We start from the raw sequence: 17,966 nt of genomic DNA, 5'->3' as shown, positions 1-17,966 counted from the left end.
ACCGACCACAGCACATTTGTATGTCATTAGAGATGCTAAGGCTTTCACTTCATCCACACTAACATCCAAACTATAACGAATACCTGCAAAAGACACACAAGAAAAAAAGGAATTCACTGAACAACTTCACAGGTATTTACCAATTGGGAAAGTTAATTCTAGACCAGCCATCTATAACATGCAAGTATGTAATTTATCAACTTAATTGCTCTAAGGCTTTAAAGAACGATCCCCCATTCCCCTACTTAAATATCTATCTTACAGTTAGCAGAAATTCAATGTCAGCAATTCTCTATTAAGTAGTTTAACAGCAGTACTCAACCTTGGACCAAAAGCGAATATTCCTTAGGAGGAAGATAAGCCAAGCTGATAGTAACTCAGAGCAGACTATTCAGGAGGCTGATAAAGCTCATCAGCATCCCATAAGAACTTTAGCTTTGGACTTCATCCATTGTACCTGAACATAACTTATCACTACAAGTTATAAGCAAGATCTCTTTGCTCAAGTAATGGAAGCACCTGTTATAAGCCTTGCAATGCGTTGGCTGTGGTCCAACAAAAGCATATGTAGCTTCAGAGCTCTGGCTACTAGGCACAGCCACATAACAGAAAGCAGCAAGTCACTCCACAAACTCAAATTTGTTCAAAACATTTTGATGGAATAACTCTACCCCAGCAAGCTTGTGTGAGCAGGCCACCCATCCCACACCTGTGTGGGAGCCAGCCCACACCTGCATTCCCTGCTCTGAGTCATTCAGCAGAACCACAAGTGTGTGCTGACACACGGTCCAGAAGCAAATTCAAATTGTTGTGATCTGATAGTGGCTCAGAGGCAAAATGGGTGATCCCAGCCATCCAGGCAGTTCAAAACTGAGTGGAAAACAATGACACAAAGGTAGGGAGATCTGTCACCTGCCTATTGCCAGTCTTCTAAAAAATGGGCTGTGGCCGTCCAATAAATTGATTGAACTCAAAGTTAAAACTCATGTATTCTGGAGATAGTTGCAGGGTAGAAAATATTTAACCAAACTGATAGGGCAAATATACAGAACTACAGAAGCTTAAACATGACTTTTAAGATCAACATAGCGCCCAAAGTCATGCGGCCACAGCAAAAATAAACCCCTACACCTATATGTTAGCTTCTATCCAAGCTTCTCCTCCATCACTAAGCATATGAAGAACTAACTCTCCCCACCTCTACCCCCCAAATCCTTGTCTGTAGGTTGTGCCAAGTTGCACGGTAGTTTGTAGCAGGCACAGAGTGTCCTTTAGATGCTAGGTACAAGGCATCACAAATTTCCTATTATGTAAAGTGAAGACCATATGCAGGTCCTCGGGAGTGAAAAAAGGCCAGCATACATTATCCAAACTAAAACACTGTGCTGCTATGAAAGCCATTCCTGAATGCTCTGGAAGCAATCCCAGTTTCAAAGGAACTGAGTGCTGCTCAAATAAAGCTCAGGGCCAAGTGCTGCTTTCTTATGTAAGTTCAATCAGTAAAAGAAAGTACCATGCCTCCGCAGAACAGAATTTAGATTTTGTGTGTACATGGAGGAAGGGTGGTCTCCAAAAGCAAACCAACTAGCTGTAAGGTGTTAATGTCTGGGCTTTCAAGAACCTTCTCACAGGAAGTAGTATTTGAAATTTAAGTGGACTCCATCAGAGCCCAACAGACCAGTCAAAGTTACAATGTATGTGGGTTTTTTAACACCTTACTCCGATCCTCCAGAGAAGTGGTCATCCTTCTGTCAATCCCCGAGCAAGAACAAACACCACCTTTGGCACTGACTGTCCTGCCTGGGGACACTGTTCCCTCTTGGCTGAGCAGGTACTCTGGGGACAGGTCTCATCTGAACATTGCTCAAGCCAGACAAGTCTGAAGCCCTGATCTATGCTGGGCAGAAATGAACTCTGCCCCGCCACCCCCAGCTGAAATAGGTCACTGTGTATTTATTCAACCCAGATATTTATTCAACTTCAAGCTGCATACACAAAGCAGTTTTGCTACAACTATACTCCTGCAGGCACACAAAATGCTGTTTATTGATATATGGAAAGCAGCAGTGGGCTAAATAGTTAGGGATAGTTATTTTGTACAGTTTTACCAGGGAAACAAAACATAAAAGCAGAGAGCAGCTTTTTCTGCATATCATATTGAAGGTGGGATCTGAAAAGGTGAACAAGCTGCATTTTAACTAGAAGACTCAAACACATGCAAAACAGTTAGGTCTCCAGTTTCCTTGTATTACAGTCAAGGGTTACTATAAACTTTACTGTAATAAATATTAAACTTTCTACCCAAGGAACTAGGGAAAAAGCCCCAAGACCAACAAACTACTGAAAGGCTTTAGCTGAGATGCCTATTTGTCACCCATGTAAATATACCAGAATAAGGAAAATGTTCAGTCTTGAGGCTGAAACTGTCATTTTTTGGTAAACTTCATATTTTTAAGTAAGATTTAGCTTTTTTTCTGGCCTTTTAAACGCTTTAATTGAAATGGCTTGTCTGTTGGCTTTATCTTTGTCAATTCTGAGAGCTGTGCTGACTTCACTAGCCACTTTGCTCCAGTTTATCTGCTAAAAACTTTCATTACAGTGTCAGGCATAGTTTAAGGTGTGGATTCCAGGCTCCCTGACAGATGTGACTATTTTTTCCCTTCTGTGGCATGAATGAGTAACATTTAAGATGTGCTAACATTTAATTCCTTTTCACAAATTGGCCAGTTACCATTTTCCAGGAATTGTAACTACTCTACAGGAGGCCCACCTCTTGACAGGGAAGTTATTTGTGCTAAGCTGTTAGGACTGATGAGAAGCAGGCATCTGAGAATGCTGTACATTCCATCTGCAAGGGGATGCACAAAGATAAAAGACTTAATTTCTATTCTATTTGGACATCAGTGAAATTTAGTTTGACAGCTTCCCAACTTGGCAGGAGGCGAGTATTGCCATGCATTTGTATGGCTCTTTTGGCAGTGTTACTATGCATTCAATAGCCTGAGTCTAAAAATGGACCGTATACACAGATAAAGTACTGGGTTGTTTTTTTTAAAGATTCTTGATATATACAAGCAAATGAAAGTCACTGCTATGCAGCAAGATTATCATTTTTTTAAGCCCTGGTAAATCCCACGCAGTAAGTCTCTGGAAACTTGTGACTTTTACAGCGAACTAGCTACAAAAAATAGTTTGAAGAAAGCCTCAAGTTACAGTATGACTCACTGCCATGGAAAATACTTTTCACTGGAAAACATACAAATTCTTGTTCTAGTTGAGAATTCTCTTTCCTTGCCACACCCCAAGAAGTTAAACAGTATGCTAAGAGAGACTGTTTTTCAATGCCCAAGGCCGTCTAGATGAGGAAATGTTTTAATTTTAATTTTATTACTGGTCAGCATAAAGAGAAGGCTTTATCATCACATTGCAGTGTCTACACTTTTAAAACTTCTTTTTTATGATCTGTGTTTTGGAGATATTATACTTCACCCAGCTACCTCTTGCGCTGAGCCCAGTAGTTGTTTTGTCCAAAGTAAAATTTTCTCATGATTTAAGCTTAGCTTCTTAGATAGATGCTATGGATTAATTTTCACTTTTCCAAATGGAGGTAGCAAAGCACTTGAAACACAGTGTTTTTTAAATCAATGTCAAAGTAGTAATTATCTGTAAGGCTGTATTTCGGATTCTATAATAACAGCAGTCATTTACCATTTCAATCACCAAGTTTGTACTAGCAGGCATGTGAAAAAGGTCTTGATTTCAAAGAAAACTGGCTATACATCCTACTAGATTTTACGTTGTACAGAGTTCAGTGTGTTTATTATGCTTCCTTTGAAAACATGGTGTACAGAACCACCAACTTTTCAAGGATGATTATTGCCTTTCTACTATGCCTAAAAATCTATATTTAGAAAAGTTAGTGTAATTATTTCCTGACCTTCTAGTCCAGTGATCTTAAATGGTAGTGTCTACGTAGGCCCTTACCACTAACTATGTGTGAACTATTCAAAGACAAGTCTCAAAACTAAACAGTTGCCATAGTAACAGTTCAGAGCAAAACACTTGGTAAACTACTCCTCCTGCACCAAATATCTTGCAAAACTTAGCAAGTCTCTCAAGTTCCCCACAACCTGGAACAGACTTGCATCTCAGTCTGAATTATTAATATCTAACCAAGGCTTTTGTCCTGGTTTGACTTCAGTGTTTTCTTCTAGTTATGATCATCTTTTGATCTTTGAAACTAAGTTGGGTCCTTTACAGATAGCAGTTCTTGTTAAGACCGTACATTTGTTTTGCTCACCTCTGTGTGCAAAATGCTTGGTCATCAGAACAAGTATTTCAGGGCAGCAGCTATCCTACGCTATCCATATGGCACTCAGCAAAACAGATCTCATTTGAAACTTCGTAGAACTGACTACAGCCATACTAATCTCCCAATTAGCAACACTGGATTCTACAGAGGCTCTCTGGGTTAACAGCTTGCCTGACCCTGTCCCGAAAGCTGACATTACATCCAGAGCCTAAAGGGACTTCAATAAAGATGCTCACCTTGTTCAAACTATTCAGCAAAATCCCCCCCAAAAATCCATAAATCAGCTCCAGCATTTATTGTAATGTCTTAGTTCCTCAATGTTCCTCAATGAACTCTGGATCATGTATTACATTTTCATTTAGATGAAGTTTGTGAAGTAAATGAGACTGTGATTATGCTACTATCAAACTCTATGTAATCACTGACACCTAACACAGAAGGAATCGATGTTCCAACCAATCCTTAGGCTCTTTCAGAACAAGAACATTTTTCTAAATCCAGTAAAACAATCCAGCCTTCCCTATAAGGAAACTGCTTAGCGTTATTTAACCATTTGGAAAGTCTGTTAAATAGCACAATGACAAATTTGTAATTACTGAAGACTAAGAAATTCCAGACAAACCTAACAAAGCAAGATGAGTAATTCAGTGCTGGAAAACAAGAACATTCCTAAACTCAATTCACTAACTGCCAAGAGAAGAGATAAAAATATTTATATCTTCCCACACAGCATTAGCTAGCTATAACCTAGGGCAGGAAAAAGACAGAAAAGAAACTCCCCTGTGGACACAGCCCACCATTCTGATTTAACCAGAATTATCTATTAGCAGCCATTATGGTACTCAACCAGACAGAACACTTCAGTATACCACTTCTTGTATACTTTCAATAACTTGTACTTATACTTGGAATATACTTAAACATATACGCGTATATGTTTATTTCATTCCACGCAGAGAAAAGCCAAGAATATTCTCCATTTAAAGAAGAGTGGTGGATTAGTAAGATCTTGTGTTTTTAATGCAAACGTGGCAAATTTAGTATACCACCAGGCAAGGAGATATTACCTGAATTCATGCACTTACAATATGGCTATGAAGTAGAGTCTCACCTATAGAACTACCTCAACCCTACCTAAAGGATTAAGTTGCTCGTTGAACTGCACTCACACTGTAATAACAAGGACTGATACAGAAAGATGCAGTAACACTACTTCCATGTGGATATTAATACCACGCGCATGGTTATGTGCAGAGGGTGGAAATAACACACGAGTTGGCCCTGACTAGTCCGAATGCCATAGCAGCCACAAAACAATAAGCCACCATAGTGCTGACATGAAGCAAGCAAATTCCATGCTTGCCTATAAGTTTATTTCCTAACAAGACGTAGCTGTTTTTAATTCATGCAACAAAGAATACCTGCTAGGATGACCCAGAGAACAGGAGGGAGACTACCACGCAAGAGATTCCCCTCCTCACTCTCTCCAACACGTGTTTATCCAGAAAGCCCAATGCTGAGAGAGGTATGATCTCTCTATAAATAGACAAGGAGCCAACAGCAGCAAGGGAAAACAACTATTTAAGATCAAGGACAAAGCTGGCTACTGCATGAACAATATGAGCTGATTATACGAAAAAGCTGAAAAGCTTTTGAAACAAAAAGATTGATTGAGAGCCAGAAGAGCAAGGCATAGATAACCTCCTGCAAGAATATCAAAGGTAAAAACACAAAACAGATATGGTTCACTGAGAATTGCAACTAGTTTATTAAAGGACAGCAAAAGCATGGGACGCCCGTTCCTTGTCCTGTTTTTTCAATTTGCAATTTAAATATATATCCACTGTTGTACTATTTGTAAATTTAGGTATGCTCTACAATAAGAAAACAGAACAGTATGAAAATAAGGCACTGATATAAACTTTAACTGTAACACTGCAAGTGGTGCTATCACAGTTAGGCTAATTACCTTTTTTTCTGTAAAACTCTCGTTTTCCTTTGTAGTTAGATCAGTTTCCATGGTTTATTTCAGGTTACAGATGGTCTATGTTATGGTTCCATCTGTTTCATGGTCCCTAGGGTATATTTCCACGTCTTACCCTCTAAAACCCCTGGGCCAAAGACATGACCTCAGAACTTTCATCCATGCATGACTTAAAAAAGCAAAGCTACCAATACAACCACAAAATAAACAGAGCTCTGCTGAAGTGAAGATACCTTACAGCACTACTTCTTACTTCCCCCACTTACAAAGGGGAATAAACAATGTCACGGTAGCCAAGACAACACATGGAATTGCACCGGTCCAACTCTTGCAGGTAAACCTTCTTCTTTTGCAAGTAAGGTTACCATCATGATGTAAATATATATTTTTTTAAACAAGGTAATGTGTGCAACAGAGGCTATTTGGTGACTGGGCACTGATAGGTTTCTGCAATTGGAAAACTGCAGCAAGCATAGCATGAAAAAATGTCACCTTATGCAGAAAGAAGCTCATTAACATGAAATCATTAAGTCAGGTGAGGAAGATAAATCCTAATAGGCAGAAGAAAAGCAGCCAACACCAGAACACAGGAAACTTTCGTAATGCAGAACAGTTCCTTCCACTAACCAGCCGAAGCAGCACCACCCAGAAAATCAGATTCATTCACCTCCAAGTCAACTGAACAAATAAAGTAAGAATCATCTATCTTTATATACAGATAGTGAACTTTGAAGTAATGCATGACAAAGTTTTTCAAAATCCCTATGTAAGTGAAAGTCAGCCTAAATCGAGTCTGGAACTAAAGATGGTGTTAAAGCTTTTCGGAACTGTGGAAGCCATTGAGACTTGGTTAAGGCAATTTGGGTGAGCATAAACAAAAGGTTAGGCTGTTTCCCAACTCTGATTCATTTGGTTTCATTGATAACAGACTTGTTGGACAGTCAGTTTACATGAAAAGGCTTTACAGAGTTTTAAACCACTTAATAGCTTTACCCCCACAGCAAATGCTGCCTAACAAACATGGAATCACTTCCATGCTACTAAGCAGGTAGGAATTTAATAAGCTTATTCATACTTGCACATAGGTTATTTTCACCAGTCTGTTCTCTGAAACTGACCTATTAATGAAAACAGCCGTCAGCAACCACATGAAAAAACAGTGTAACCAGTTTTATACCTTTCATAGAACCTGATAAAATCATTTACAAAGATTCATTATTTTAAGTAGGAACGGCCAGAGTACTTTTCAACAGTCATCTGTATTCAGCCATCTCATTTCCTGTACCCCATTTGGTTTGTTTTAGTTCTTTAGGCAGCTGTCAGTGCAGTGAACAAGAGCAGCTGTGGTTTCCTGTTAGTGCTGGCCACTAGCACGCGAGTCACTGCGTAAGCAAGGGAAAGAGTGATCTGACCCACAGCATTACTTCAGCTACCAGGCAGCATCAGTCCAGTCATACAAATACTAAGTTTGGATCATAAGCAACTTGAGTTCCAACAGACAAGAAAATTGCTTATCTCCATGTTCTCAGTGGGATGAGGAAGCTTCTAACTAATTTTCCTTTCCAGCAAATGGTTACATTGCAGAAAACAAAGTCTTTAAAATCTGTACTTGCATGCTGATCATACTGCAAGGCCTACCGCTTAAATGGGTATATGCATGACCGTTTTGTAAAGATTCCTAAAGCACAGAAGAGAAACACACCAAAAGAAAAAGAATCACCACCTTATTGAGTTGCAAAGGTTTCATTTCTACAACAATTAAATAGGTAAGCGCCACAGGATGCAACAATAAATGTTATTTCTGGGTTCTCAAAATGAGGTGGAAAAAGCCCACAAGTTATAAACAGAAAAGAAAGCATGTTTCAGTACTTAGTGGCAGTTTTCCTGAAGAGCTCTTCTCTTGACCCAATGAAGAATCACCTGCACTACCATGTAGTGACAAGTTTGTCCAACACAATCAAATTGACTTGTTTCTACACCCGTTTTGTGGGGAGAGAGGAGAGAAGGATAAGCCATTAAATAACTTCCTATTTTTATTAACTAGGCTTTAGATTCTTAGAACTAGGGTATTAAGAGCATCATCCTTCTTGAACAGAAATCTGACAGTCGAGTTACCCACCAAGGTGTAGAAGTTTGTCTATGCAAAAAATGTAAGACAAATCTTGAATTTTCACTCATCCAGCCCAACCCATGTGGTCTGCCATTCCATTTCTGTATCAGGCCACAGTCACCCATCCAGTCAGGCCTCTCCTGGCATTCACTCTGCTGAGTTATTTCTACTTGCAGGTAACAGAGAAGACAGCAGAGAAGGAGGTACAGAGGGAGCAGTAGTCAAGGAACTGCTGCATTTCTACTGGCAGGTGTCATCTGCAGGTGCATGTTAATTTTAAACTTGCTTCATAAAGATCAACCTTGCATAAGAAGTTTGGCACTTTCCAGATTTGGGCTAGACTACTAAGCAGGGGTTGAGGTTTCACCCTAGAAGAGAATGAGCAGGCAAGGAAACTGAAGATGATGTCTGTGGCAGAAGGAACATAATCTAACTGCTATAACGTTAAGCTAAAAACATTTCGTAGAAACAGAAGGTGCTGCTAAAGTGCAGATAATTCAAATGTTTATTTAGTCTCTGTTTTGTCAAGTAATTGAGTTGTCTCCAGGTTTAGAGCATTTCAATCGAGATCTTTTTTTAAAGTGATTTACAGTATAAATTCTTCATTAGTTCATGGTTAAATCTGTATATGACCTTATAAACAAAAACAGTATACAAAAGTAACATAAAACCACCAATGAAGTATTTTAGTATGGGTGTATAAAAAGAAATGAGGAACAAAATTAAAGGAAGACAGCCTTTAAATGACCTAAAAACATTTGTTTTCCTGCATTCCATACTTGAATCTTAAAGTGCACTTTGATAGTTTGTCTAATCTGCATACAGAACAGTACTGAATATTCTTTAAACAGCATCATATCCTTTAGCTTACTAGAAAGTAATAAATGGGCATACTTTGTCTGCAAATGTACCTAGAGATGTAAGGCCAAATTTTATTACAATTGATATAACATGTAAACCTCAAGAAATACAAGAGATGAGCATTTAAAGTACAATGCTTCTTGAAAGAATGACAGAGATGACAAAGCATCCCTTCCTGCTAGCGATTACGTAGCAGTAACTAAAGGCTGTCTCTTTCTTAGTAAAAAACACAGATCCTTAAAAAAAAACTAGTATGGGGAACCTTATTTTATCAAACTTTACTTTTCAGTAAGTGCAGAGATAGAGTTCACAATTCTGCATCTGAAAAGATCTGGAAGCTGTGTTCCTCCTACTGCTCTGCAAGCCTTCCAGATGCCAACTCACCCCTTCTTTTAAAAGGTGGCCTTATGTCCCTTAGTGTTTCTTGCTGGTGTGAATTACTTGCATTGGACTCTGGACTCCACAGAGTGTGAAACACTCACTTCAGCAAGTTTTCCTACATCATACTACTATGGAGGTTGAGTTGCATTTCACTGGGCTTTGAGTTTTTTCCCCTGTGAAATTTCCTAGGACTCTAATTTAAAAAAATCACTTTTAGACAAAAGCTCAAGTTGTTGGTGCATTTCCAGTAGATCAAGTGTACCATAAAGGCAGAAATATCTTTACTACCCCTGTTCTCTGCAGTTTAAGTAGAAATGTTCTATTTCCTCCCACCTTTTTTCACTGCAGGTTTCAAGCAGTTGATCTACACTTATCATACGTCCCATTTAAATTTACTACAAAGCCAGATCTGTCATCTGAGAGTAAGCAAATTCCTAGAGAGCATTAGAAGGTGAAATCCATTTATGATCACTACGCTGAAAAGAGTGGAAAGGAAATATCATTTGCAATTCCTTCCCTAAGCCCGTGGGGGGTGGGGACCAGCAGAGGAAGAAAAGGACAGACTGTTAAGAGGCAGTACTTTCTTTAGCTGTCACTTCCAACTGCCTTGAAATTTACAGTTGTAACTTTCCATAAGTGTTCCAGTGTTTGCTCCAGTGTCAGTGCTGACAGGCATAAGAAATGCTACTGAAAATCAAGATATTCTGGTGAGGATTTAGAAATGTAGGTACCAGAACAGAAAGTATCCAATCACCCAGCTGCTGGTTTTTGTTCATGTACAAAGTGTTTTATTTATAAGTCTTTGTTGTGAAGACATTAATTCTTTCAGTTCTGAGCAATACTAATGTGAAATATTAGACATTATCATACATTAAATACTATCTTGTTACTTCATTTGCCACTGAACTGTATTTTGTTATGCAAGTGGGGATCTTAAGAGTAACAGGCTGTACAGAAAAGGACTTCTTGTAAGGAGCTGCAAAAAGTAACTTAACCTAAACAGAGACAAAACAGAAGTGTAATACCCATCAGTTTTTAAAAGAAGTAATAGAAATGGCAGAGAAACAGTAGCTCCACACAGAATAAGCTTCAGCCATACCCAACTTCAGCTACAACTAAGTCTGATGCCCGTAACTCTTGTTCCAGATAATCACCAGAAATTATTTTGAATCAGCCTCTTTTGGGTAAGAATTAAACATGCCACAGGATGCTCACCACATATTTGATTTTGGAAAGTTAGGAACCACATTAACAGGACAGACTGTTAGTGCTGCAAAGAGAAAAATTCCCATGTCTATATACACACCAGATGACTGATTATCAAGAACCCATTTACCTAAAAACATCCTTCCTACTCTATTCTAGGAGTCAAGAGGTCTCCACCCATAAAAAATCAGAGAGAAAACTTTGCTTCCTGCAATCGTCATGATTTACCACAAAGCTGGTCTGCGCTGAATTAAGAAAAAATTGATTTACAGGCTATAGAAGCTCTGGTTTGAGACACAGTCCTGGAAAGGACTCCCAATACTTAACTATCCGCAAAGACCAGAGCTCCTGAATAAATTATGCTGAACGACATCTGTGTTTGTTTTTCAAGGAAATGCCATCTACCCCGGACTAAAAGGGAGCTCGATTCCTCCGGGATCGGAGCTGATCCCACGTGAGCCCAGCTCTGATCTCGATGCGACCCAGCAGGATTCTCCCTCCTGGCCGGTCCCTTTGCACAGCCACGCCGCTGCCCTCACCTGTGCCATGTCAGCTTTTCCCTTGAAAAAGCACTTTGGGATCTTCCTGTGTATCCAGCCGCTAACTGGGAAAACTTGTCATTTTTCTCTACTCGGGGTTTTCTGCGGGAACACTCGGGTTTCCCGAGCACAGCAGGGATGGCTCCTCCAGCTGCCGGCTCAAGAGCAGACACCTGGAGCCGTGTGTTTTCCCACACAGGCTACCGAGAGGCCTGAGCCACACCGAGCCGTCCGACGGGCTGCCCTCCCGCCCCCCGCCTTCCCCGACGCCGGGCCAGCGGGCGAGGAGCCCTCGGCACTTCGGCTGAGCGGGAGGTCACCGCCGGGGAGCCCGAGCTGCAGGGCCGCGGAAGAACCGCTCCCACCTTCCCTTCACAGGCGGCGCGGAGCCAAGCGTCTACCCCCCGGTACCTCAGGGCGGCGAGAGAGGGCCGGGGAAGGGCGGGCAGGGCAAGTCCGCAGCGGGCCCGGGCAGCGGGGCGTGAGGGGGCGCGCGGGGGGGGCGACAGGGCGGCGGGTCTCACCTCCCTTGCAGGGGGTGCGGTGCTGGCTGTGTTGCGCCCGGTAGCCCTCGATCACCTCCCACTCGCCGTTGTCGCGCTTGATGGGGAAGGAGACGCTGAGCACATGGTTACAGGGCTTGATGATGCGGAGGATGCCGCGGACGCGGTGGCGCCGGTCGTCCATGCTCTCCCGGGTGCGCAGCCCCTCCACCAGCTTGTCCTCCACGATGCTGGCGCCGCGGTCGAAGAACCCCTCCACCATCTTGAAGAAGTTGGGGTCGTCCTCCTTCTTCGCCGCCTCGCAGTAGTGCCGCCGCGGGCACCGGCCCCCGCCCCATGCCGCCGCCGCCGCTCCCCCGGCTGCCGCCGCCGCCGGCCCGCCCGGATCCGCGCCCGCCAGCACCGACCCGGCGGCCAGGCGGGACGCCAGCAGCTCCCCCAAGTAGCGGTACATGGCGGCGGCCGCCGGTGCTTCCGCTGGACGGGAGGAACGGGGAGGCTGTGGCGGAGCCCGGCGCTGCCGCTGCCGCCAGAGGCGCGAGGCGCCGCCGCCGCCGCCTTTAAACGGACCGGGGTGGGGAGGGGGGAAGGGGGTGCGAGGGGGGGACGACTGAAGGGCCTGGGAAGGGGGGGGGCAGCCCGAGGAACGCGCCGCGCCCGCCCGCTGCGCCTGCGCGAGCTCCGCGCTCCGCCCCGCCCCCGACGGCATTGGCGGAGGGGAAGGGGGCGCGGCGCGCGGGCAGCCTCGCCATGGGCGGGACAGAGGGGGGTGTGGCGGGCATGCGCGCGCGGGTGGGAGGGGGGGAAGGGGTGTGAGGCGGTGCGCGCCCCACGCCCCGCCCTACAAAGCCGCTCCCGCCGCGCGCTTCCCTTTCCTCTCGCGCCTGGGTGACTGTTAACGGCTGCCGCTGGCGGGGCGCTCGTCAGCCTTGGCACCGCCGCCCTGCGCTGGGCAAGGCGCCGGTGCCCGTGAAGAACGTGGGGCAAGCAGCCTTCCCTGAAGCCCAAGTGTGAGCCTGGAGGTGGCTGCCCGGGTCCGCTCCGTGCCCGGCGCGGGTACGACAGGGTTCCGGGCGAGGGGAGGGAGGCCTGGCTGGGCAAAGCCTCTCGTACCGTGGGTGCAAATACAAGTAAGGGTGCTTCCACATAGCGCAGCATGCAAAATTCTTCAGGGAAAATGTAGTTTCTGTGAAGACCCCTTTTGAAGGGAGCCTGTTAGGCAAACACAGCTTATCCACGTGTGTTTAATTGGCTGTCCAGTTAAGTGGGCACAGAGGCCTCAAGTTAATACCTGCGTCATCTGCTAACAGGTCCTGTTAAGGGGAATTTGTTGTTACGTAGCTCAGACTTCTGAGTACATCTCTAAGAATGATGTTCTGAACTGTCAGATCCGCTTTTGGGGCCTGCAAGACAGTGTGTTGCAGCATTTTTACCAGGTTTGCTTCAGAAAGAATAAGCGATTTGTTCATTTCTGTAGGAGTTGGGCTGCTAATTAGGAAATACAGATTTGGGTTTCTTTCTCTTTAGGCATGTGGGAGACCAATGCCCTTAGGGCAGGAATAACTAGGAAGTTGCTTTATCTCTGTGGGGAATCTCTCTAACCACTATGGACATACAAGGACTGTGCTGCAAGGCTTGTGGGAAAGTAATATAACTTTTGTGTGTATTTGTCAACAGGAAATTTAGTCACAGACTCTTTTAATATGCATAAATTTTTCAGGCAACTGATACTCAAATTTTATCTTGATTTCATGTTTCTCTGTCTTAAGATTCCTGAGAAGTTGTCATAAGGACCAGTAATAAGGAGAATGGTTGTCTCTTATCTGTTGTGAGGATGTTTTATAACCATAGTCTTGATATGGTTGTGATACGGATAGTATGTGATATGGGAACAAAAGCAAGGAAGGAGCTTATTCTTAGGTCAGTTTCTTATTTGGATGTTCCCACAGGGCTTCAGAAACAAACTTACTGATTTATGTTTTTGTGTCCATGCTCTAGGTGGTTAGTAGATAATTTCCACTTTGGTGTTCATTTTCAGTTCACAGAATAGCAGTGTTCTCAGTGGTTCTAATGGTTTTGAGCTACTATTTGATTTCTATCATCTCCAGATTCTCATTAGCAGCTCAACTTGTATACAAGGTTTTAACTTTTGTAAATGTGTAAGAAAGAAGGCGGTGAAAGATACTGTCCTTATCAGCTAATTATTTTCACCTGGTTTGGTAGGTTATTTAGAATAGTATTTCACAGGTACAAAGGCTGAATGAAAAATATGATTAACCAGTTTGTGCAAGTGTGTATACTTAGGGTCGAAATAAGGTTAGCATGCTTAGCTCCTGTCCAGCCTTCAGCTGTGGCATCTCTAATTTAGCTTTACTCAATTATCAGCTGCTTGCAATATTGTGCTGTGTTTGCAGTATGCATTTGTGAATGTATTTGAGACTGAGTATGGGACATGACAGTGTGAGAACAAAATGGATCTCTCTGTGGGTTCAGTCACACAACTCCATTTGGAGTAATGGCAGCACCATAGCTGCCCTCTTTTCTAAATGAGACTGGATTTCAGCAAAATATTCAACAAGCTGTGTGCTGAATGCTAAGAATAACTGAATCAGTGTGTTAAATTTCTTAGTCTTAAAATATTGTAAATTAAAAAATAGGTAGGGATTTTTATTTGCGAGTTTTTATGAATGAAATAATGTGTACAGTTCACAGGCACTTTACCAACCTCAGCAAGTCCCTACTGTATTTTTGTTTGCTTGAAATCCCTTGTGGAGGCAAGAGTAACCACATTGCCTGAGGGGTATTCAAGAAAAATAAGAATAGGAGTCGTATGCCCTATTCCAATATTCTTATATGGTAAGTTGTGAGCAACTGAAGCAAAATCTATTTGTCAGAGGAAATTAAAATTCACATGCTTTAGAATGAGTTTTAGCAGGTATGAAAGGGATAATTGTAATAATAAATGGTTAACTGTATCTTTGTTCTTGTATAGCATTGGGGGTGCCATCAGAAGATTCACTTTTGACTAGCATCAGTGAAAAAAAAAAAATCTCTTGGATGAATTAAAAAGTAACTTTTTGTCTTCGCAACCAGAAGTTTCACTAACTTTGTTAGTTTCATATTGAATGTTGGCCTTAGGCCTGCATCTGAGAGAGAGATACACTCAGAAAACTTAGTACATGTGTGGTAGGAGCTGACTGTATGATTCATGGACTCTACAACAACGTTGTATTTAATTGTGTATGTATAACAGATTGGTATATGTTTTTATTTAAAATTTGTGCGGTATAGGTGAGAGAGACAAGCAAGTTGATTTAATTCCTAACCTGCTTCCAAAATATCTTTATGTATAATTTTAAGAGATTATTTTTATTATATATAAGAGCAATAATAAAAACTGTATTGTGCCTTCCTGAAACAATCCATGGTTTTAAGGTGTAAATTAGCAATTTCATAGCAAGTGGAGTCAAATTTATGTGTCAAATCTTAAAGTTTTATTGAAAAAAGTGACCTCAGACAGGAATCCAGTACTTTCTGCTTTAATCCATGATATTATTTGAAGTATTAGCTATTTCAGAATATGTAGGTGACTAGGATAACCTTTTTCCTGTGACTAACTTCATTAATAAAGTTGTTGTAAATGAAAAATATTTGTTTATTAAAGTTAAAAGTCAGTTAGCTTAATGTTGTTCAACAAAGTTTGTCAATTTGGCTAAAATGTTCTTAGGATGTACTGGTACTGGATTCTCTCAGAAGCTAGGATTGCTGTGCCCAGTTTGCATCCCAGTCTCCTTACTACCTCATCAAAGTAGGTGAGAGAGAGCAGAGAAGCTGGAAATTAGGGATCCTCACAAGGCTCTAATTGCCTGTTGTCTGGTTAAGCCCCTTTGAATCCAGGGTAACCCTGGGATTTACCTCCAGTTCAGGGGCTCCGGAGTCTAAACATCCACTGGACAACAGGTGGAAAGTTGATTCGTACAGTGTGCAGAAAACTAATTCCTTTCAGTGGTTAAACAAACTTTCTTCTGGGCACAGGAATGGATTTTGAAGTACTCTACAAATGGAATTACAGTTGCTTCAGGAAGCTTCATTTTAAGCTGTCAGCTGTATCACATGAAGCGTTTGGCAGTTAACCTTTGCTTGAAGATATGGTTGAGATAAATTCCAAATATTGGTAACACTTAACATACGATGACGTTTTTTTCTAGTGATTCCAGAAATAATTTGTCAAGTTGTAAAACTGAGGTTCTAGTCCAGTGGGATAATTTAGAATATTATACAAGCTGAAACATGTTCTTGTTCCCCTTTGAATTGACTATATAAGCAACTATGTTTTCTTTCCTCATTTTACCAGAAGTTGCAAAAAAAATTGCGTATTTTTCTTGGACGTAAGTGTTATGCCGTATTGCTTTATGTAGACCTTGGTAGTGTAACTAAACAGTTGAGAGCTGGGGTTATTGTTTTATGCCAAACTCTTGTTGAAGAAAAATTGTTCGGCCTCTGAGTTAACAGACCTGTGGATGGCTGAATAATAGTTACTCGGAGAATGGGAGGGACTGAATCTGTCAGGAATACTAACTGTGGTCCTATTCATATTCCTCTTGGTTGAAATCCTGTGTGTGTGTCTGTTAAATAGAGGGTATGCAGGTAGGCAGCAAGTGTGTAGGGCTTCACAGTAATCGTACTGCATTGGAGCTGCCTGCATATTGTGTCAAAGTATGTTAAGATAGTATCGAATAGCGATCTAATTCTTTTGCAGGTCTTTAGCTTGAGATATTCTCAAGTTTTATGGATTGTATTTTCCACCTTCACAGTGCTTTAAAGTAAAACTTCATGTATAATTATTTTTGGCATGGGATGTGAAAGTAGTGAAGAGATGGCTGTTTCTTTATCTGCAGGAAAATGTTGTACCAGCATTCAGTCTTCAGAATAATGGGGGGAAATGTTGATAAGGCATGTGGTCTTTTAAATATGTATATTTTTATAAAATAAATACACTACAGTTTAAAGAATCTAAGGAATTATTAATGTAATCTGAGTCTAATTTTGATTCTAAATTTGTGAATAAGTTATATGTATTTGTCACTTAGATATGAATCTAAGTGCCACATTTCTTGGTTATATTTTTCCCTTTTTATGCCAAGCCAATACATGATATAACAGAGATGAAATGAAAAGGGTGGCGCAGTTGTCTAGCTTTACAGTGTTGCTAGAGGGCTGGCTCTGTAAGATGCTATTACAGGCAACACACAAATTAGGTGAATCCCAGAAGATGACTTTAATTTGTGACCTGCCTATATAAGCACTTTTACAAAAAGAACACCTCACTGGGAATCTTCATTTCAGTCATCTCTTTATAACCAATTAGACACTAAAGCTGACAAAAAGGCATTTCACTGGTAGCATAAGGTATCAATACTTAGATCTTTTGGTTTGCAGACTAAGGGGGAGCCAGCTGAATTTAAAATTCTGGTAAAGACCTATGAATCACTTAATTGAGGTCTGTGAGATACTTTTTCTTTCCTTTATAAATAGCTTCAGCTGTGTTCAGCCATACCAAAGCTGGAGAGCAGGCTGGCAGGTTTTCATTTTTTGCTGCCTTTGCCTTGATACAAAAGAACCTGAATTTGGTGGTTTTCCAGGCAGGCTGCAGAAGTTAGATTTGCATATGCTGCAAATCTGAGATGTGCTTTCTGTAGTGCTGCAGAGTGGGAGAAGAGGTATATGGATTATTTCCTGTTGAGATAAAGACTTTAAAGTGTCCAGTATTTTGTGTTATTAGCGAGGTGCCTAGGTACCTGTAGTCTGACTATTTAACATTATTTTTGTGTTTTGCATTAAATGTAAGTATTTCATGATTGCTAAATTCAAGTATAAGCTGCTAACATCTTGTTCATATATAAATAGTAGCTTTTTTGCCTGTCTGTAGCACTGTAAAAGTAGGGAATGAAACTCAAGTGTACAAGTAAAGTAGGAAGTTTAGAGGCTTAGGCTGGTAGGGACTTTCTTTAGGAAATGCTAGTCTAAAGTGAGAGTCCTGTTTTCTGGATTTGAGGTACTGATATAAAAA

The 17,966-nt window shown here is 41.5% G+C and overlaps 2 protein-coding genes across 6 annotated transcripts in view; one reads left to right on the top strand and one right to left on the bottom strand.

The window, feature by feature from the left end:
* The window catches only part of GLUD1 (glutamate dehydrogenase 1), a 30,612-nt gene extending 18,162 nt beyond the window's left edge, over window positions 1-12,450 (bottom strand). Inside the window, exons 1-2 of the mRNA XM_063337653.1 lie at window positions 11,918-12,450; window positions 3-83 (exon numbers count right to left, since the gene is read on the bottom strand). Of these exons, the coding sequence (XP_063193723.1) occupies window positions 3-83; window positions 11,918-12,350 (514 nt within the window). The 5' untranslated portion in view covers window positions 12,351-12,450. The remainder of the gene's footprint in view (window positions 1-2; window positions 84-11,917) is intronic.
* A 334-nt stretch (window positions 12,451-12,784) lies between these two features.
* The window catches only part of SHLD2 (shieldin complex subunit 2), a 41,876-nt gene continuing 36,694 nt past the window's right edge, over window positions 12,785-17,966 (top strand). For all 5 annotated transcript variants that reach the window (XM_063339373.1, XM_063339374.1, XM_063339372.1 and 2 more), the window contains exon 1: window positions 12,785-12,952. The gene's annotated coding sequence lies outside the window, so the exon portion shown is untranslated. The remainder of the gene's footprint in view (window positions 12,953-17,966) is intronic.

The sequence above is a fragment of the Chroicocephalus ridibundus genome, chromosome 6, assembly GCF_963924245.1.
Source record: "Chroicocephalus ridibundus chromosome 6, bChrRid1.1, whole genome shotgun sequence".
Classification (NCBI taxonomy): Eukaryota; Metazoa; Chordata; class Aves; order Charadriiformes; family Laridae; genus Chroicocephalus; species Chroicocephalus ridibundus.
This window is presented reverse-complemented; position numbering and strand designations above follow the sequence as displayed.